The sequence below is a fragment of the Falco biarmicus genome, chromosome 1 (assembly GCF_023638135.1).
Source record: "Falco biarmicus isolate bFalBia1 chromosome 1, bFalBia1.pri, whole genome shotgun sequence".
Taxonomy (NCBI): domain Eukaryota; kingdom Metazoa; phylum Chordata; class Aves; order Falconiformes; family Falconidae; genus Falco; species Falco biarmicus.
The window spans coordinates 26710109-26732298 of record NC_079288.1 but is presented as its reverse complement, the minus strand read 5'-3'; the positions used below and the strand labels follow the sequence as shown (position 1 = coordinate 26732298).

The 22190-nt window shown below is 47.0% G+C and overlaps 1 protein-coding gene across 9 annotated transcripts in view; it reads left to right on the top strand.

The window, feature by feature from the left end:
* Positions 1 to 22190, top strand: part of MTMR4 (myotubularin related protein 4) — a 56430-nt gene that overhangs the window by 20194 nt on the left and 14046 nt on the right. For 5 of the 9 annotated variants that reach the window (XM_056329496.1, XM_056329515.1, XM_056329487.1 and 2 more), the window contains 6 exons: positions 798 to 870; positions 11139 to 11228; positions 13655 to 13771; positions 14453 to 14535; positions 14761 to 14927; positions 16333 to 16429. In XM_056329496.1, the coding sequence (XP_056185471.1) occupies positions 868 to 870; positions 11139 to 11228; positions 13655 to 13771; positions 14453 to 14535; positions 14761 to 14927; positions 16333 to 16429 (557 nt within the window). In that variant the 5' untranslated portion in view covers positions 798 to 867. Of the gene's footprint in view, positions 1 to 797; positions 871 to 8379; positions 8765 to 8834; positions 9633 to 11138; positions 11229 to 13654; positions 13772 to 14452; positions 14536 to 14760; positions 14928 to 16332; positions 16430 to 22190 lie in introns of those variants that run through there. The other 4 variants (XM_056329533.1, XM_056329543.1, XM_056329477.1 and 1 more) reach the window with 4 other exon arrangements.

The window sequence follows — 22190 nt, the reverse complement described above, 5'->3', positions numbered from 1 at the left end:
TGATGGCGGTGTTTAATTGTGTGTAATTCAGTCCCCTATGTGAGGCTGGAAGAGCAGAACAGAGGGCAGAATTTGGACAGATGGTGAGCAAATGATCCCATATTGGAGAGATCTGAAAACCTTAAGGAAGGGTCTCTTGCTCCATGGAAATTCCAGGGTCACCTGTGGGACCACCCAGTGCTATTGGAAAGGATTTTCTCAGACCAGAACCTTGCTCAAGTCTTGCTGCTTGGCTTTTCGCCTCCTACAGAACGTCTCCTGTGATCAGTCCCCCTGCTAGTGGGGGGAAGGCTGGCAGAAGGAGCTGCTAGTTTTTGCATAGCACTTTGAGCTCTTGCACCTTGCACTACCTCTTAGGTAGGACAAGATGTGATTTTAGAGGTGATCTCCTCCCAAGACCACAACAGTCTTCTCCAAGCACTCAAGTTTCATATGAAGGAGGATCCTCCCCAAGTCCTTGAACCGTAATGACCAAGTCTGTCTTGCTTCAGCTCCCCACCCCCCCTTCCCCCTGTGCTCCCCTGAGGTGTGTTTTTTGTACCCCTGGAGTACTGGCTGGTGTGTGCTGGTGGGTAACAAGTGCTTTGTGTAGCAGCAGACCGAAAGGATTTGGTGTCTCCCTTGTGATGCTGAATCTGATTTCCAGCAGATTCTGGAAAGGACACTAAAATGCATGTTAGCGGTGGTAGGTAGTGTGCTCGCAAGACTCTTGGGCTCTTCCCATCCCCCCCATGTTCATGCTGAGGTATCATTACTGTTGATCTAAACTTCTACTCTGGGTTGTCTCTTTGCTGCAGGTGAGACTAGTGGAAGACAAAAAGAGACTGAGCTGTGACTGAAGCAGGAGATTTTGGACAGTGTCTGAGGATGGTAAGTATGTAGTCTAGTCTGCCTCTGTCCTGTGTCAGTGGTTTTGTTCATTCTTTGTGTGTCCAACTCTTGTGCTGCTGCTAGATGTATGACAACAAATGCAAGAATGGGAAAGAGTGCTTTAGTGAAATGTATTATATAAAATAACATAGAGATCTTCTATTACTGTTGCTAAGATGCTGTTAGTAGAGTAAGTTTACTCTTACACCTGTTATTGGAACATAGTGGAAAAAACTACATAAGACTGGAGTCCCCTTGTGCCTCCTTGGACTACTGACACAATCATCCAGTTTTTGTGACTTACTGATTTATTTTACCTTAAAACTTAATGCTGGGGTTTTTTTGTTCTGTTCCTTGGTCACCTCTCATTGAAGGTTTAACACCATGTTAGTGTGCTCTGGTACCACTGAAGTAGCAGAAATGTCACAGTAATTAGCCACATGAAAATATGGTATAAAAGAATCTGGGAAGACTGAAACACAGCCAAAACAACCAGATTGCTGAGATACACTCTGATAAAGTGCCTCTAATGCCTCCAGCAAGAAATAACCCAAAATATGCAGTCTGATGAGGGGAAGAAAGCTGGAGACCAGAAATATTGAAAGATATGCTGAAAGTGTCATTGGGGCGGTAGTTTGAATAGGAGTTTGAAGGCAACATGGTGATCTGCATAATGGGCTGTGGGTGGGCAGGGAGCCTGAGCGTTGCTGCAGTAACAGGGTATTATCATCAGTTTCGTGCTCGCCACTGCCAGAAGTGTATCATTATGTTGGAAGGAGTGCAAAGAAGAATGGCAGAATCAGTCAAAGGGCTGGAAATTCAAATTGAGGACATGAAAATTTAGGTTAAATGTTTAAAAAAAAAAAAAATAAATCTGGCAGACTGCTTGAGGAAATAGCCTTGTCTGCTATGGGATTATCCTCTGTGTGATCTATTAACAACTGCAATAGAAAAGGAAATGTGCTCTGCATTAATTGAACTTTCAGGTCTAGTAGTTATGCAGGCAGCATTTTTGATGTAGTCCCTATGGTCATGCTCCCTGGGTTTGCCTCAGGATCTTCTGGGCTTTCTGTTGGAATAGCTTCTTGCCACACTTCAGGTGCAGGAGCTTACTTTGGGGTGGAGAGCTGAAGTATGCCCTTGTAACCTGGTGAAGTATCTTACACTTCAAGTTGGAATTTCCCAGTGTCAGATTAGAAGCGTAAAAACCCAACAGCTCTGTATGGTGTTGAGATGAGAGTGATGCAGTTGTATCCAGATAAAAATGAAAAAAAAAGTGAATGAACACATGGAAGATGCATCAAAATATTGCTCCAGGTAACATGGAAAAGGATAGGCTGGGTCCATCGAAAGCCTAGCTAGTTAGATACCCTGCTGACAGGAGGCCACCGGTGAATGCTGCAGGGAGAGCCTGGGGGAAGCATTTCTCTGGTGTATGCCCTCACCTGTCAGGATCTGTAGCTCAGGGACTTGGTAATCCAGAAACGATTGATTGATGTTTCATGAGCCCTTGGTAGATTTTTCTTCTGTGGATTCATGTAGTTGCTTTTCAAAACAAAGTAAAGATTTGCAGTTGTGAAGTGTTGTGCAAAGAGCCGCGCTGCTGGGTTGTGCAGAGTAGCTCCTCTTGCTTTGTTTTTGAACGTGCCCCATGTCGTTTCAGTTGATGGTCCCTAGTTCTTGTATTGGGCGTAATGGTGAAGTGTAGTGCTGCCTGCAAGCATCCCTGTGCCTTTTGGGATTTTGTAGATCTGTCACATTCCCTTTAGACATCTGAAGGGCTTTCATCTTTTAAATTCTTCTCTGTAGAGAAGCCATCTTTAATTCTTTCCACCCCTCTTTGGACCTGTATGTTTTTTGGGGTGTGTAGACTGGAACTTTGGAGTTAAAACGTGGAAGCTTTTGCTTTACACTGTGCTCCTTTCCTGTGCCTTGAGAGATACTTAGCCTGACCTGGCCCTGGCTTACCCTTAGTTGCAACCACAGATGGTTTGATTTCTTCTAAACAAGAGGGTCTTCGGCTCCTTATGAATACCTGAAGATGACTTTACAGTTTCAAAGGACTTTCTGAAAAGGATTTGTGGGTTTTTCATATTTTATTAAAATGTTACTTTGATTTTTTAAAATGATTTTTTCCTTTTGGAAAAGAAAAAAACAAAAAACCAAACCAACAAAAAAACCCCACACCCCTCTTTGGGAAGAGAGCGTAGGCTTTTTGTCTCCCATAGCAAGGGAGAGAAAGCAACTTACAATTAGAAATAAGCACTTGCTTCCACCTACTTACCTGAGCTTCTGTCAGCAGTTGAAGGTAGAGAGCTGATGTAAACTCTTGACAACCTCCTTGGAGTCCTGTTGTGACTTCTGAGTTAAATACAGGTCTGCAGGGAGGGATGGAGGTCTGTGCCTGGTTAATAGATGCCCTGTAGGGCTGTCTGCTAACCCATGGGCACTTTGGGGCTGGACTTCTTCAGGCAGCTCCTGGGAAGGCTGGCTGGAAACCCTGTTGCCTGAGGCATGCTGAGAGCTTAGTTGCTTAGCTAATTACCCGTGATCACTGCAGTCAGAGGGCACAGCCCCAGTGCCCTCTGGTTGGCAAGGGCATGCCTAAAAGCTTCTGCCTTATCAGCAGCACCGCAAGTGTAAGTCAGCAGCTGCTCTCCCCTTTCTGCTGCTACAAATACTTGGTCCACTGTTGGTTAAGAGCTTTGTTTGCTTTGATTTTAAGACTTCTCATTTCTTCTCCAAAGACTAGCTGCTGATTAAAATGACCTTGAAGACAGCACTAGTGGTGGTTTAATCCTTAACTCTGGCTAATGGAAGTCCTAATGAGCACCCAGTAACTTAATACATTACTTAAAACTAACCTGGCGGGTAAGTTAGTGCAAGCTGCTGAGCTGCCGGCAGCTCAGGGCTCAGCTCATACTGTGTGCTGTTCAAGTCCCATGGCAGCGTTCCTTCTTCTTACTGCTGGGGATACTGGGATTGTAGGTGTCTGGATTTCCACAGTGATTTGCTTCCCTTTTGAGGGGACCATGACCATTAGTTTAGATGGCATTTTGCAGCTTAGCCATCCGTTGTCCCATCTTGCTGGCATAGGGAGTTGATAGCCCTTGACTTCTGTCCTTTGGTCCCTCTTCTCACAGGCTTCTTGCTTCATATTTCTGTTACATGCTCACACCTGGGCAGGTTTTTGAACAAATATTAAATGCAGTATTACAGATCTATAAGGTTTTCTGTCATCCTGTAAAGATGAAAAGATGGCACTCTCCATCCTAGTCCTGATTTACTGGGTATAAAATAGTAACTTCTCTTTATCAGAAGTTTAGGGGTTTATTTCTGGGAGGCCACCTCGGTGGCTTAGTGGCCTTTCAGTTCACCTGAGGACCTCCTTAGGCTTTGAGGAAATGAACTGTTTTTGTAGAGGAACCTGAAACAAAGATGTCCTTCATGCAACAAAAGCAGAGGAGGCAGAACAAGAAGTCCCTTTGGCTACAGCTGGTCAGCTCTCTGCATCAGCTTATGTAGATCACCTGCCTAGGCAGTGCAGAGAAACAGAAATACGTGTCTGAGTGCAGTTCATCTCACCCTGGTATAGATATATGCTAAGCAGATAGAGGATAAACTTTAACTTTTAGGATAAGATAAATGATAAAAGTCTTTCCCTTCCCCTCCTTACCTTTAAAAAGATCTAGATAACCAGTTCATACCTTGATCTTCATTTGAAATACTCAGACCTGATAGTTACAAACTAGAGTACTCTTGATAACACCTCTGCTCCTGGGAACATCTTAGCCCACAGCAGCTGGCGAAGGTTCAGCCACGGCTGTGGGGCAGAGCTGCCTGGCTCCCATCAGTTTGCTTTTGATGTCCTGGGAGTACCTTTCAGGGCAGTCACCATCTCCTGCCAATTTTCCTATCTTTTTTTCTCCAGCTGGAAGCAAATTAGGGCAGTCTGTGCAATGGATGTGCTACCAGGGACAAGGCTTCAGATCTCTGCCATCTGTGGTCATAGCTCCTTGCTTTCCCGCTATGTGTCTGCGGGGTGAGGCATCATGCTGTGGTGATGAAGAGCCCACCCTTCATATGTAGAAGTATGGAAGTGGTGCCCTCTGCCTAATGAAGGAATATTTACAGTAATTTTATTTGTGGTGCTGAAAAGAGGTAAAGATACGTCGGGGTTGGGAAGGGTGTACCTGTACTCAGAATTCTGAGTGCATTGTGCTGGTGGTGGCACCTCCCTGCAGTGAATGGGACCAGTTTTCTTCTTCTCAGCCTTTGGCTGCTTGCTTCCACCATTCTGCAAGCCTTAGAAATTCCAGCACCTGTGTTTCACAAGGGGTTTGGGCTCCTCCAGTACCCCTGTGTGTCATTCAAGCTTTCTGAGGCACTTGCAGGTCTTTGCTTGAGTGGACTGTCATTTTTTAAGAGGAATTGGAGGTGATGCAGTAGGGTGTGGGTATTAGCTGTTCTTTGGAACACCCTTTCCGTATCTTGATGAAAGCTGGGCTGGCTGTTGACACAAAGATGCAGCTCAGGGTGTTCGCTGGCTCCAGGCCACGAGAGAGATTTCAGCATCTTGGTGGCTGTCCTGCGTTCCCAGTACGGATTCCCTGGGCATGTGGGACCAGATGGCAGCTCACCCCTGTGAAGCTCTGTGCTGCAGGCTGGGGTCCTGGTGCATGCATGCATGTCTCCATAAGGAGCATCATCTCCCTTGGAGGCTGCAGGATGGCCCCTTGAGTGCCAGTCCTAGCTTTATTAAGCACTGTGCTGTCTCGGAGCCCCCAGATCCCTTTTGGGACCTTAAGGAGAGGTTATAAGCTGTTTACCTGCAGTGTGCAAGCAGAGACATTCAGAGGGGTGGGAGAAGCAGCACGTGAGAGCCACTTGCAGCATGAACAGCATGCAGTGCTAGTGGGAGGAAAAAGGGTTAATTACTGCCAGCTGGCCTTAAGAACATGCTGTCCATGTTATATTCAGCTCCTCTTCCTCAGAGTGCATGAAACCTTTAGGATTGTTGTGGCTGGGAGAAAATGAGAGAGATTTCCTTCTCTGCCTGCATGAACACACATATGCATGAGATTCGGAGGAGCCCAGTTATGTGAAAATAACCTTGTCTTTCTTGTTCGGTCTGGTGGTGGTTAGTGATAACTGAGCGAATACCAGCTATTCCGCCAGGGAAGCATCTGAGGTGGCATTTAGGAAATCCCTCTAGCTAAGCCAGCTAAATGAGGCTGTGAGCATTCTGTGTTCCTGTGCCTGGCCACCCAGGCCACCTGGCACCCAGGCAGTTGCACTGTCACTACTCCTGCCCTTGTCTGGTTGATTGCATGGAAACAAGAGCAGGTATTTTTGTGAACTGTTGGAGGAAGAGGTGGAAGTGGTGGAGTTTGAATCTGGTTCCTCCTGAAACTCTTGAGATCCTGCTGAACTTCAGGGCAAGGTTGCTTCTGCTCTGCACCAAGCTCGGCTCTTGGACAGAAGTTTCTAAGCCATATGTGAGTCTTTCTAATGCTAGAAGTGCAAAAATATGTTAGTAAAGTGGGAGAAGATCTATTTGTGGATGTTCAGGTCAGCTTAGGTTGGAAATTCAAAGTCATGATCTGATGAGCAACCTTTTAACTCTGCACAGCTGCAGCTTAGGGTTACAAAGGTCCTTCTGCAACTCGAGCTGGGAAGAGTCCCTGTGCCAGGCCCTGAACTGAGCGCTGGTCCTAAAAAATCTTGCTGTGGGTTGGAGCAGACCTCTTACTTGCCTTGTCTGTGGTTTTGTTACAAATGCTGGTCATGCATTGTATGCACTTAATATATTAAATAGCAATGTATGGTCTGACTACCTGAGAGACTTTCTGTGCTTCAGCTGTTGCTGACAGACATGCTTTGTTGCTTTTCTTCTGATACATGTCAGGAAAAAATAATAATGCTGGTTTTACAGTTTATATAGCTACGCTTTCTTTTGAATATAAAAGGTTCCTTCCACCTTTTGGTTTCTCAGCAGTCTTCTGGCATTCATCCCAGAGGAGAACCTGCGGGGAGCAGGGCACCTTTCCTGCCACTCAGATTTGGCCAAGACAAATCCATAACCTCGTCCATAACCCTCTGTTCATGTTGTGTTGACTTTGTAAGTAATGCAAACATGCTTGGGTTTGTGTGTGTCGGCTGGAGTCAGGTGCCCCTGAGGCTGGGCAGCACCTGGCAAGTGGTGGAGCAGGACAGAGCCCAAGGTGGTAAGAGGATTTCATGGCTTACTGTTCTTCTAGGGCTTTTATCCTGAATAGTGAAGCCCTTGTGACTGTGGCCTGTGGAGCAGTCTGTGTGTTTGTTTTCTCAGCAAGGGAGTCTTAATGAACAGCTTTTTGCCTGGGCACTGCCGCCCTGCAGTGACAATGGGCGCAGGGTGGCAGGTCTGGGTGTTGCTAAGCCGTCCCTGGGTCGAAGCAGCTCAGAATAATTAACCCATAGCAACTATGCAGAGAAATGCCCAAATCTTTTATCTGACTTGAGAAAAACCTTTTGAGATGCTGTTGGTGGTGCTGTTGGTATTGCTAGGTAGAGCTGTCTGTGGTGTCTTTGAAGCACCACCATGTAAGAGAAGTGTAATGGCTACAGTCTGTGCTCTTTTTTCAATTGTCCAGGAGAAAAAAAAGCTGGTGTGATTTGAGCAAAATAGTTGGGCCTGGCCCTTGGAAGATTAATGAAGGGCCAGGTTGTAGTTTTGCATTTTAAGAAAGAGATTGTCACTCCGGCTCTGGTGGGAGGTGGAGGGCAGAGCCACAGCTGGTGATAGAAATGGAGATGGCATTGCCCAGGAGTCTGCTGTCCTGTGGCTCCTGGGTTGGGCTGTGGCCTGAGGAGCTTGCTGTTTGCTCGTGGACTTGACAAATGACAGGTAGTAAAAGACAGCTCCTGGAGGGCTGGAGTGAGGAGCTGGGTGTTTGTTTCCTGCACCTGAGACATGTCCCCAGTGTCTGCAAGCATTACTAAACTGGAGTTGGTAAAACTTCCCGCGGGAACTAACTGTCCAGGTAGTCAGCAAGGGGAGCGGTGGCCTTGGGGAACCTTATGCACACCAGGGACCAAGCTCGAGCACGTGGGTGCTGGTGGGAGCCAGAGACATCCAGCTGCTCCTGCACACCTGGGAGCTCCTGGGAAGGGGACTTAAAGGCTTGGGGGTGTTCAGCAGTGAGGAAGCAGCAGGGCGGCTCCTTTGTCCTCCCCTCCCTGAGCAGGCAGAGGGGACCACGGGCAGCCTCCAGGCCGGGGGGAGGATCGAAGGCAAAGGTTTGCAGCAGGAGGCTCCCTGCTGAGCATCCGAAAGCATCAGCTGGGGCGTAGGGCTCGGCGCTGGGGCGCAAAGCCTCCTCGCTGCCATTGTTCCCAGTGTTCCCGCACACGCCATCAGGCCCGCACTGCATCTCCCGGCAAGCTGCTCCGCTTGGCGGCTCGGTGAGGAAGGGGATGTGGCGCTGGCATCCACCCATCGGCAGGGTGCCGGCTCTGGTATGGGGACTGGAGGGCGAGAGGAGGGGTGATCCCTCCGTCGGTCTCTCCATTTTCTGTCTCGCCTGTCAGGGAGACACTCGGACGGCAGAGCCGTGCTCGGCGGCCTTCAGAGGTAGGTGGAGTCTGGCCGTCCTCCGCCCGCCCTCCCTCCATTGTCAGCAGCGGCGAGCGGCGGCGGGCACCTGCTGGGGCCGGCAGGGATGCTCCTGCCCTTCCCGGCGGAGCGGGGAGGCTGCGGCAGCGCCGGGGGGACGGTTTCGGAGCCGCTGCCGGCAGCAGCAGAGGGGCAGAGGAAGGAGATGCTGCTTGCGCGCGCCCAGCCCAGCTGCCGCCTCGGGAAGTGAACATGAGTCTGCCAGGCCGCGTCTCCTGCTCCATGCTCAACTGCTTTGTAAGTGCTGCTTTTTTCTGCCCCCCTCCTCTCCTCCATACAAGTGGGGCTGTAAGCCAGCTGCTTTCTCCAGCTCCCATGCTGAGTCGGTTGCCCTGGATAAGGCCTGTCCTTGATGCCGGGCTCCGTGCGGATCCTCCTGGCCTGGATCTGCCCGGCCTGGCGTGCCATCCCCCTGCAAAAGGGGGATCCCCTTTTCCTCCCTCCCACGTGCTGCTGGAGGACTCTCTGGCCCCCGTCCCTGCTGTGCCGCTGCCCTGCCTGGGCCCAAGGGCACAGAGGCACCCAGCACCGTGGGCCGAGTCGGCCGGCACGCCTGGGGAGTGTGCCGTGCCACGCAGGCCCTGCCGGCCCTTGCCCGGAGCTGGAAAATGACCGTGTGAGAGCAGCTGACCCCAGGGGAGCTCCGCGCTCCCACCATGGCTGCAGCATGCGAGGCCCCCTTCTGTGCTGATGCTGTCAGGATGGTGATGTAGTGGGAGGGCGTCCTGAGCTCTGCATCTTTTATATCTTTGAGGAAAGGAGTTTCTTTAGAGGAGGTCTGATGTCCCTTCCTGCAGAAAGCCCCCCTCCCCCCCCACGAAGGACTTGTGGCCTGAGGGCTTCAGGAGTGGCTGGCTTGTGAAGAGAGCTGGGTCCTGAGCCCCCTGCCCTGCTGATACCCTGGGATGGGGCTGTGGCAGAAGGAAATGCTCAGCCTCCTGCCTGACCTGGGCTGCAGTCGAGGAGGGACTCAAGGACACCCAGACTGGTGGAGAGCTCAGGCTGCCCTGTTCCAGTTCCTGCTGCTCACTGGGATTTCTTTACGAGCTGCGAAGGGGTGATGGGAGAGAATGTCATGCTTCCCAGCTGCTGCACCTGTACACAGGCACGCACCTTTCCTTTGTGCTTTCCTGGGCTAGTGCCTCAGCATCAGTGAGCTGCTGGCAGGAGAGGCCCCCAAGCCCCCTGTGGTCTCCAGTAGCCGGTGGCTGCTGAAGCGTGTGCTGCACCCTGTGTCTCTCGCAGCCTTACACAGGGACCGGCTGAGTGGGTGAGGAGGGGCAGTGCTTTTGCCTCCAGCTGGGGTTGATGCTGAATTTTATGCTAGCTATGAGCAGCATGCACACAGGTACCTCTGGACCCGGGGTCTGGCTGCCCCATTCTGAGGTCCAGGGAGTGCTTCAGGTTGGGCTGTACCTGTGGGTGCCAAGGCTTCAGCAGCTGTCACCTATGTAAGGAGGTTCAGCATAATTTAAAAGACAACCGAGCCAAAAGGATTGGGTTCCTGTTTCTTAAGACTGAAATTTGGGGTTATAGCTTGGGTGACTTATCCAGAAAGATGTTTCATTTTACAATATTATTTAATGCTTATAGAACAGAGTATTTCCTAATAAATGCTAGACCTAGAGGAGCTGTAGTTAGAGAGCAAGGGGCATTCTGAAGAAATATTCCCACACCAAATACATGTGGAATTAACGCTGTCCTGGGCTTCCAGCGGTGAGCATCCTCAGCTGAGTGTCTGGATGCTGCTTGTTTGTACAGCAAGCCAGTGGTTTGAGAGAATGTGGGGTGACGGCTGGTGACAGTTGGGACCAAGATTTCATGAGTGACTGAAAATTCACAGGTCTCAAACTGAGACACTCTACTTTTCCAAGGATGGTGTGTCCAGGCTTGGTGTGTCATCTCAGACCACTTCTCTGAGGCTTCTGTGGGCTTTCTAGGGTGTCTGTCTGAACAGGTTAGACATGTTAGCTGCCTGGAGGGTGAATGCCCTGCTTGGGTGCTGTCACCAGTCAGGAATGCATGTTGTGAATTGGGTGCACTTAGATGCCGTTTTTACAGGGTTAAGTTTCACTCTTGTGTCTTCTCCTGAAAAAGCTTCAGGCTCTTCCCAGATTTTTTTGGGCTAAGGGTGAAAGTGAAAATTCCCAAAAGTAAGTAATCCTTATGAACATAAGAGGAGGAAGAGTAGGTTGAAGCTGCACTGTAGATGGAAGCCCTCTGTGTTACAGTTTCTGCTGTGGTGCCATAGTGAAGGTAATGGGGTAACATTTGACATGATAGACTCCTGTCACATCAGTCCAAGGTCCTGTACGTGGTCAAGGTGTATCTGCTTGGCTTTCCAAATACCATGTGGTTGGAAGAGACAGCACTTGGAGACCTACTTTGGCCTTTCACTGTGCTGTGGGTGTTCTGCAACGGCCAGAGGAACTGCTGGGGTCCCGCAATGCGGAGAGTGTGGTCTGGAGGCAGAACAGGCATTTCTGTGCACAGGTCCAGGAAATGCCCAAGGTATCGGGGTGCCATGAGTATCCAGCAACTGTGATTTTTGGCTTTTCATAATACACGCTGGCTGGAGCCTGTCTCAATCTGTGTTTCCTTTGCAATGCAGGGTGAGGAAGGCCCTCCCAGTTTGGAGTATATCCAAGCCAAGGACTTGTTCCCCCCGAAAGAGCTTGTAAAGGAGGAAGAGTCATTGCAGGTAAGGAGGGAAAAAACTGAAACAGCTTTGGGATGCAGCTGGCTCAACTCTGGTAGTGTGAAACCTGAGAGCAGTTCTCCAGTGCTGGACATGTTCTGGAAGCCATGGGCTGGCCAGTGCTGTAGGTCACGTTTGGACTGGCAGGTCCTTCCACGTATGTGGAGGCTGCTGACGGCAGTTCTGTATGCCCTGGCCCTGCCTTCTGAGCCCTGCCAAGATGCTGCAATTTGTACAGCATCGCATCTGCTGCTTGGAAATACGGCTGGAGCATGATTCAATAGAGAGCCGTCCTGGGTATTCCCTGTCCTCTGCCTGTGCTGACAGTGAAAAACTATGATGCTTCCTGCAAAGCTCTCTGCAGCAGGTAGACATTCCCAGAGAATATTGGGCTTTGCTGTGCCTGTGTAGCCGTACCATGCAATTGCAATGGCTGATCTGGCCCTAGTACATATTGCTCCTGGCATTTTCCTGCTGCAGAGCTGTTGGAAAGAGAAACCTCCATATGGTGCCAGCCTCCTGCTGCAAAAGGCCCCTTGAAAGAGACCTGGGTACTGTTGCTGCTGTGCAGCAAGGGCGGTACTCTGAACAGTGGAAGCCAAAGGCTCATGGTGTTTGCTTCCTTTAACATAGTCTGGCGCTCATCCTCCCCCCTATGACTGGAGCTAGGATGACATTCTAACTTCTCACTGCTGCTGCAGTATTTGAGTTTGCTCTGATTGGCATCATCTTGGTAAACGGTGCTGATAAAAGCAAGGACTGAAATGTGGCAACAGGAGAATTGACTTGAAGGAACAAACACAGGCTGAGGATTTGCATGGGGTTAAGGCTGCAGGTCTGCAGGCTTCGGGAGGTGAAGCTGTTGAGACAACTCTGAGCTGAGACTACCTGGAGAAGAGCAGAACCTGCTTTAGTCTTCTGTGCGGAGGAGTGTAAAGTTCACCCTTCCCAAAGGGTAATTTGCCTTCAGTAAATTGTTATTTTAATATTAAGTAAAGTCTAAAAGGATACCATTGGCTTGATAACAAGCTGTATTCAGGCACCTGTCAGTTTATTCCAGGATTTCCCTCTGTCAGTTCTTGCAGTTTTACCATCCCTTTTCTAAACTGTCTCCCTTCTGTTGCTGTGTGAGAGAGCCACGTAAGCAGAAGAAACACATGCCAACTAAAACCAGCTCTGGCAAGTGTGCATAAATAAACTGCAGAAATAGAGTATATTCCCTTAATGTCTAATAATTAACACTCTAAAAGAGTATTCAGACAGATGCCAGTCTAAAGTTGTTATTACTGTACAAGAAACTTTAAGAAGGGAGAAGTTGTTAATACAATTGTCACTTGCACACAGAGTCTAAAACCCAGGAAACTCAATTTTTAGGCAGCATATACCCAAGCCATAGAAACAACTTAGAAATAAAGACAAGGTGGTCTGACTTGGTGTAATGAATTGTTTCGTCAGATGCCCTGTCTGGCAAGTAAAGGGCTCTGGCTGAAATGATAAAGCTTCATGACATCTTTTGCATAATTGGTTACCGACATCGCCTGGTGTAGGTAACATTCAGGGAACAATGAGGAGTCTACTTGGCGAAGGAAAAAGTGTCCTGGTGAATTTCAGGCTTTCTACCTTTTTTTTTTTTTTTTTTTTACAAGAAAAGACAAGTCAAACTTGGCCATCTGCCAGTATCCCCTGTTTTAAAAGTAGCTATGGCATGTCTGGGCTGATAGTGAAAAGCAGAAAGACACTTGATTATCTGGTTGTTTTTTGTTTGTTTTTTTTAATTCTACTGCAGGTAATTTTAATGAAGTTTCCTCAATCATACAAATTGCTGTACATAAAGATTCCCTCAGAGCCTTGTCAGTGGAAATCAGGGAAAAACTGATTAATTTACTTACCTGGGTTGGTACCACTGAGTCTTGTAGTGCTTCTAAGAGCCCCCTTCATTTAAATGATGCAGCAGGATCACGTATGTGACACTGCCTTGGGGGGCTGTGCAGAGCACTCCCCAACATGTCTGAGCAGTGCCTGAAGTTGTGTCCTTTATCATACCATTTGTGCTAGGACTGCATTTACTCTGTTCGAAAAGCAGGGACTGTAAATTCCTCAGCCCCCATGCAACACCCTTGCTGCCAGATACTGGTACTTGGTGTACATAGCACTTATGGTCACACCTATCCTCTGCAAGTAATCATCCATTAGAAGGTGCTCAGTGGCTCCTGAGGCATCCTTGGAAGAATGTGCACCTCATGGGGCTGGGCAGCGGGTACCAGTGCTGTTTTGTGCAGTTGTCTGTTCTCTGTGCCTGAAGAGCATGTTGCTGTGAATGATTTCCCACGGGAGATGCACTGCGGAGGCTGTAGGAAGAGTGGTTCTTGGCATTTATGGTGCGCAAAGTACTCTGCATGTGTCATGAATTAGTGATGTCTCCCTTCCAGGTCCCATTCACTGTGTTGCAGGGCGAGGGAGTGGAGTATCTTGGCCATGCAAATGATGCTGTGATTGCCATCTCCAACTACCGGCTTCATATCAAATTCAAGGATTCTGTGATCAATGTAAGTCTGGATCTGCCTGTTCCTGTTGCCTGAACCATAATGTCTTGCAGTATTTCAGGGGGGCATAAGCCATTTCTATGGTCTGTGACATGGGAACTGTGCCTCTTGAAGGATGCCAAACCTGATGCTGTGTCTAGTTACTGCTGGTCATGCAGTTGCTGTTTTGCTGCTCAGTTTTGGTGTGTGGATGGGGTTTTCCTCTGGATAATAATTAGTCTTTCTTTTGCTGTTCTCTTCAAATTCAAGCATTAAACTTCATGGTTTTAAGACTGTTAAGGTGTCTTGCAGGCCTGTTTTAATGAGACTTCTCCTACCTGGAGGCCAGCAGCTCAGAATCAGACAGTGGGAGCCTGAGGCTTTCTCTAGCTGTCTTGACTTGCCATCTCTTATTGCAGCTTTTGTTTGGCTGTTACCTGTGCTTGTCTGGATGTGATTTAGTCAGTTACTGGCCCCAGGTGGGAGACTGCCCAGGGACAGAACAGAAATTGGAATAGTAATTGTTGAAGGAGGCCCTATGCTGAGTTGTGAACCTTCATAGACCTCAGAGCAGGTTTGTAATTAGAATTAGAAGCTCATGGATGTTGATAAAGCCATGACTCTGTGTGATGGGCCTGCGGGTAAGGCTGCTGTCTCCTATGTGATGTGGTATGTCTTGTCATGCCCTATGTCGGTCCCTCGCAGGTGCCTTTGAGGATGATGGAAAGTGTGGAGTGTCGGGATATGTTCCAGCTTCACATTGTCTGCAAGGACTCCAAAGTGATCAGGTATCCAGTTTATTGCTGTATTGTAGATGCCACTGCAGGCCAGTTGCCGTGATCAGTTCTGGTGTCTCCCTCTGTGCTGCCATTGGAATGGAGCTGTTTGTGGCCAGGGTTACTAAGACTTGGTACTTTGTCCCTTTTACTGGTTAAGTGGAGCAGAGCTTCCTGTCTGTCTGTCTTGGCTGGATGAACGTATCCACTGAGGATGATGTGCATTTGGGTTTGTAGGTGCCATTTTTCCACCTTTAAGCAGTGCCAGGAGTGGCTGAAGAGGCTAACTCGAGCCATTGCCCGCCCTGCTAAGCCTGAGGACCTGTTTGCATTTGCCTACCATGCGTGGTGCTTAGGAGTCTGTGTTGATGAGGAGGATCAACATGCCCATCTCTGCCGTCCAGGTAAGCTGCTGGTGTGTCCCCTTCCTGCTTTTCTGTCCAGAAGCACTGCAACGCAATTTGAACTGTTTTTCATAAACTGATGTCTGGCTATGTCTTAAATCTCTGCTGTAGCCATAGCCCAAGTTCATCTTGCTGAGGGGCATCCTATACCTGGTCTAGAGATCCAGCTGATGGCCCAGTGTGGCTGGATAACAAGCACAGTAAAAGGAGTAATAGTAATAAGCACAATAAGGAGCATTCTGAGCCAGCTGCACATAACCAGCTTTTCCCTTTCTCCTTGTCAATGAAGAAAACATCCCGTACTTTGTACTGTCATCATGATGATGGAGAGCTCAAGCAGTCTTGTCCCTGTATAGTAAACATCATCAGATTTGAGGCAGCATAATTAATACAAATCCATCTGCATCTCTTCTCCAGCACCTAGAAATGCAGTGACATTCCTGTGATCAGGTCTGTGGAGATGTCTGGCTCATCTTTGTGGAGGCACAAATAACATCTGAATCCATAAAGAGAAAATCAGAGCTGGGATGGTGCCCTCGTGTGGATTGCGAGTTTCCCTTCTCTGGGAACGCAAAGTTCACTTGCTATTCTTTTTCTTTAAGCAGCTTCATAATTAATAAAAGGGGATTAAAATGAGTGACGAACCTGGCTTTAGACTTAAAAATGTGCTGATACTAGAGGAGAGAAGCAGTAGCCTGCATGAAATGTCCATACACAGTTTGGGATGGAGGGATGGGGTTGAACAGTATAGCTGAAAGAGAAACACTAAACTATCTGTTCTTACTGTGTCCCAAACACCAGCCATTGGGAGGGATTTGCTGTCTTTCCTTTAGAGAAAGTAGTATTCTCTAGTATAAACAAACTTGCCTGTGGAAATTGTTGCTGCAGGATATGAATGAGGCAAAGAGCTTTGCAGTATTTATTTATTAACAAGATTTGACATTAAGGCAACAAAGGCATCCAGAATTTGTAAGTCAAGGCTAAAACATAAGAGAGCAAACCCTGAGTCAGCTTCTGAGAGAGCAGTCTGGAAGAAGGAACTGCCTGGTGTGGGTGCTCAGTACTGCTCTGCCATGGGGTTCCTGACATCCACTTTGGAAGCCATCTATGTCAGAAGGGCAAAAGTGGATTAAATTAAACCCCCCTACTCCCACACTGATGTGGGAAGGCTTTCGTCGTCCACTCTGTGCCCTGACACTGAGAGATGGTCTGACTTGACAAAATAAGCAGAGGAGCCCTGTGAGGGACAAGTCTCTTTGGCTTCTGAAGCAAGATCCCTGCCATCCAGCTGTCCTGTATTTTCTCTCCAGCCTATTGATAGCTGCTATGGAGCTGCCACTGACGTGTTTGGATTTCATCAGTTCTGCTTAGCTGTCAGTAAATACCTTGTGCTCTATTCTTCCAGGAGACCATGTGAGATACCGATTTGAGATGGAGTTGGTGAGGATGGGCTTTGACTTGCAGAATGTCTGGCGCGTCTCTGACATCAACAACAATTACAAGTGAGTGTTTCACCACCAGGCGCTCCCCACTCTCCTCTTTCCTTACCTTCTTCCCTTCACAATCCCTGTTCAGAGCAGTGGGTGAGTCAGACTAGCTAATCCTCCTTCCTGGCCTTGATAACCTTCAGGCAGATCAGCGTATGAGCCAGATCCCCTTTCTTTCTGCCTTTTGCATTGTGGAATTGAAGAAGGAATACAGTCCAAACACCAGAGCTAGCAGCAATTGCAAATGCTGCTAGGTAGTTTATAATGTGGTGGCCATAATTCATCCCTGAAGTCGTGGAGGAGCAGTTAATCACAGGATTGATTGCCTTTCCTGGTCAGTTGTTCTCTCTAAAGTGCTTGCGCTGTTTGAAATGAAAAACACAGAGTTTTGGTAAAGTTGGGCAGCTATTCAGCTCTGTTGAGAAACGGGGGGCAAGCCAGTGGAGGGCTGTCAGGATGCTCAGAAATCTGGGGAATGAGTGGGGCTTGTTCTGTCTGGTGCAGAAGAGGCTAAAGCATGATCTGCTTGCAGACTACAGCTGCTGAAGGGCACTTATGAAGGTGATGGCGTGAAACTCTTCTGACAGTGGCAGATAACTGAATGAGAGGCAACAGCCGCAAGGTGCAGCTTGGGAGGTTCAAACTGGACATGGGAGGAAAAAAAAAAATCATTCCCCCAGGAGTGTGGTGCTGTGCTGGGGCAGATTCCCAGAGGTGTGGGCTCTCCATCATGACAGCATGTCAAGTCTTAGATGATCTAGTGTTGGAGGTGGTCCCCTGTGAGCAAAAGATTGGAGATCTTTAGAAAGCCTCTCCCCGCAGCACGTCAGTGATGGCAGCCTGCCTCCTCTTGGAGAAGAGCACAGGAGCTCTTGGAGAAGTGCTGCTGCATTTTTTGCAGCAGGTGGCATTAAGCCAACAGGATTTTATTAAGCTTTGACAGACATACTCATTTCTGCATTCCTTATAATCCATTTATTGAAACGACTGATAACCCCTCAGTCTTTTCTTGATGTCTCAGCCAGTAAAGGCACGCCCATCACCCATGTGTTGAACAGCTCCAGGTCACCAGTTTCTTGTGCAAACTGTGAGAAGCCTCAGGCACGCTGGCCTGGGGGAAATCCTGGTGTTTTTCTGCCTGTTCTCTTCTCTCTTCCTCAAGAATCCAGGCAGCAGGCACTAGATTTGGGATTTGGTTTACAGTTTCTACTTGGCCATATTGACAGCATTGTCACTTTTGGACTGTTAACGTGACTTTGATGGCATTTATGCAGTTTCTCCATGGATGTCAAATGAAAATGGCTTTTCCTGAACTGCTGAGGTTTGGGAGTGCACAACCTGTAGGTCCCTGCCCTAGGCAGAATCTCTGCATGTCTTTCAGAGCAGTTGGGCTTCCTCTGCTGCTTGATTTTTGGGATGTGCTTCCCTCTGATTATTTCAGAAAGTTCAACTTAGATTGACCATCTGTGGTTTGCTTCCTGGCCAGTAATAGGCAGCAATTATCTGCCTTTAGAGAAGCTGACTGTTTTATTTTCAACAAAACCAGGGCAGAAGGAACTTGAAATAAACCTCAGCAAGCTGGATGCAGGCTTGGTTTTGCTTTCCTTAATCTGCTGGGTTCCTACCTGGGGATCCTGGCAGCATCCTGGCAGGTCATAGCTTTCTGCAGACATCCCAAGATCTCAGAGGTGTGTGATCTGCTCGTGCAACTCAGAAACCAGTTCTCTCTTGCTGCTTCGGGGAGTGTGTCTTTAAATCCTGCCTTGGCTTTTGATCATTACCACCTGCCTCTATTCACAGGAATCTGGTTACTTTTTAACTGTTTATAGTCTTTTTATCTTTTACTTCCCAGCATTGGCAAACCAGTGTTGTTAGAGATAGGATACTCCAAGGTAATGGCTTTGTTCACTGTCTTTCAAGTCTTGTTTCAAGATGTCCTTATCTGGAAACTATTATCTTCTTCCTGGTGACAGCCATCATAAAATTAGAGCAATTCAGGCATATAATAACCACTCCTTCAGTCTTGATAAAAGTATACTATTTCAGCATACAATGATAATAAAATCATTACATGATCTCTGTGGCTCACATCTTCAGTGATCTGTATACCCAGAGAAATGGGCACATTCTGACATTACCCATCTGGTGTACCCATGTTGTCTCATATTGACCTTAATGCTGGTGGGTTTGCTACAGGTTTAGTTGCTTCAAAAAGGGAAAAACATTCACCTTTTCTTCAGTGTTGACACTTGTTCTCAGCTTTGATCTTTTTACAGTTGTGGTTTTATTTATTTTTTGACTTTATGAGGACAAAAGCTGTCTGGAGTTCTGCATTACAGGTTTAGACAGCTGATGTTTCCTGCTTGTTTTTGTGACTGCTCTTAATTCATACTTTGTCTTACTCTGTAACAGTTCTCTACAAATTCTAGTACTATCCTTTGCTTTTATTGGAAAAGTGGTAATTAGTGTTCTTGCTTGTATTTGCTGTATGAATGTGTAGACAATAAGCCTACAAGGGCAGTTAGCAATAAAATGTGTGTGCTTGCATTGTGGGAAGGAAGCTCTCTCACTGGACTGGCTGTTACCTTTGTGGTAAGAAGATGCTTCATCAGTCCTTGTCCATAGGTTTGGCTTCTGCTGATTTATGCATTTGTGGTGTTAAAGCCACCTTTTTCTGGGATCAAACCTCACAGTTTCAAAAATGTTTCTTTTAGTGTGCTGGGTCAGTGTGGTCCCAGTGGTGTTTCAGGCCACCCCTCTGTCATCCTCATTGCTTCACTGCTCATCTTTTTCAAGTGAGCGTATTGCACAATGCAGGGACAAGCATGGTTCTCCTTAGTATTCCCTTTGTTGTGAAAAATGACCACTGAAGTTCTGTACCATTTATTTTCAAGAGTTACTGTTTCATAAGAGAAGCTTCCTTCAAGTCTTTGGTGAGCCACCTGTTAAAAAACACACACAAGAAAACAAATCAGAAAAAACACTTCTGAAAATCCAAATTGCTTGTCAGCCACATGAGCTTTATCTGCTCGTTTGGTGATGTTTCCAGCAAACTAAATACGTGAGGTGCAACCTCCCCCCAGAAAAAAGTTGCGTTGACTCTTTCCAAGTGCACCGTATTTACCCTTGCACCAACTGTGACAGTCAGTTGCTGGTACAGAAGTCAGACTTCAGTGGTTTCCCACATTCACCCTGGAGACCTTTTTATAAAATTGATACCGTGTTTGCCACCTTTTGTTCCTGTGGCACCCAAGCCAATGTAAGCAATAGTTTACACATCTCAGTTAATCTTTCACCTGGTGTGCGTTTGGGTAGCAGTGGAAATACCAAGCATCATCTAGTCCTGGTGATGAGTTACTCCTTGTTCCTAACAGATTGTTCTAAAACTTCCCCTGCAGACGTTTCCATGTTAATGTCTTCATGTGCCTTGTCCCTTGTAAAACAGGGTTAGGTCTGGCAGATTCTTTGTGGGTTCTTCTGCTGAACATAAGCGCAAGTAGTTTTGATTTTCGGTAGTGATCCTGCTGATCTATTAGACCTTCAATTTCAGTAGCTGGCTGATACCTACAAGATGTTTGAAAAAGGTCTTCAGAGTTTCAATCTTCTAATAGGTCATTTCTCAAAAACTGCACAACATGTCTCATTTCAACTTTTTAATTCAGGTGTACATTTGGCTTCTCTAATGTCCTTTGGAAACATTTCCCCTCTCTGAAGGTTATCCTTTTATTTCTAAAACCCTTCTTTTGTTCACTGTTTTACCCTGCCAGCTCTTTCTGATCTCTTTGATGCATTTTGTATTGCCATTGAATAGCATGTTTAAATAACCATCATATCATCTGCAAGCTTTTTTTTTTTCTTTCCCCCTTTTCTGAAACCCATTGTTACTGTCATGGGAGGCTTATCCCCTGTAAAAATATTGTTATAGTATTCATCACACAGCAGAATTCAACAAAGTGATTTTTCAGTTACTCTGTTTTGGAGTAGCTTAGGACCAAAGGAAGAGTTAAATACTTCTGTATTATTTGGCTGGTAGCACCAAGAAACAGCTGATTATGTCTAAAAATGTTGCGTTTAGCATCAGGAAAATGTATGAGACAATTTGTTTTATGTGGAAGCAACACAAGTCTCCCATGGCAATTTCTGCTCTTCCAGCCTCTCTGCATCTCTTCCAGCCTCTCATGGATGTTGTTGCTGTCGCTTCAGTGGTTGGTAGTGTAGCCTCAATGCTGTTCTCTTTCTCTTTAGGCTTGGGATTTGAGTCCGTGCACATTCTGCATTGCTTGTGGATGCTGGTGACTTAGCCTCACGCTTTTACCTTCACATTTTCCTGGGACATACCACACTTTGTTCACTAGCTCAGCCTATTTCAGTCTTCCTACAAAGCTTGTACTCTGAAATTCAGCATACCACTAATAATCTGCCTTGTATCAAGTTTATAAGGTGTTGTTAAGCCAACATATTGGCTTTTCAGTTCCTCTGTTTTTTGGAATTCTAGCCTAGAAGCACAAGTTTGTTTGTCTTGATCTCATTGCCTGTTTTTATGCATCCTGCTTAAATTTGGCTTAACTTCTTGAGGCTATCCTGTGTCCTACCTGGACTTAATCGAATTCTGACTGCTTTCCTAAGGCTACAGGGTTTTAGTGACTTAACTCTTAGAAGATAACGCTCCTGAGCCTTTCCTGTACTGACTCTCCACAATTTTAAAAGACAACTCCCATAATGTTTCATCTGAACTGCCAGGAGACTGATACTGTTTTCATTTTGATGAAGCCCATTCTCATATAGACTCAGCTATTTAGAAGCTGCTGCAGATCCACATACCTTTATTCTCAGTCACACTTCAATGCTTCTCTAATTTCCTGACTAACTTTACACATGGAATCTGAGGCATTTCAGAGATGTCCAAGCCTAGACGTCATACCACAGACATCCTGGTCTTCAGCTTCTTACCTGACAGCTTTAATTTTGCTTCATGGATTCCTCTTCCTCGCCTTGTTCTTATCCTGTAGACCAACCTTGCTTTCTGCCTGGGGCTTTCTGAGAAGCTGTCTAGACACTGTGTGAAGTGCCATCTTCTAACATGGCAGGCAGTTCCTCACTAGCATCACAAACTAAATAATACCAAGCACTGTGTCGTGCCTATTGCCGTTGTCTGGGATAGCCCAGGGATAGCCCAGACTCAGGGGAACACCAGCCCACCCTCTGGAGCTTACCCGCTGGGTAGTTTCACCCCTCTCACTTTACTTCCCATCTGCCCTGAAACATTCCTTCTAAACGTGTGTTAGGAATCTGATTTCTGGCACCCCACTGAACAAGATAGTCTTTTAAGATCTCCCTCATGTCACTTTATTATAGCATATACCAAATCACCATCGCAGTCTTTCTGGGGAAAGTTAAGTCTTCCTTGCAGAGAAATGTGTAAAGCTAGTGGTGACCTGTTCTCTGCAAGGCAGAAAGTGGCAGATTGTCATTTACCAGAAGCTGTGTGGTTTTGGGTTTACAAGTGCTGTGAGAAAACCAAAACCCCATGTAAATTAATGACTGTTCCCCTAAACCCTCATGAATTCTTAAATCCAGAGGATGTTCCAAAAGCATCCCTGGGAAGTACTGGGGTATTTAGTATGGATCTGGAGGTGAGGCCTGAGGTGAAAGGAGGTTGTCTTCTCCCAGTTCATTCCTGACAGCATTTTTGGGGTCACTTTTTCCCATGCTGAGACTGTACTGAGACAGATATAAAGAGGAAGAGCCAAAGTCCTGCATGCTGAGTTTGGAGAAA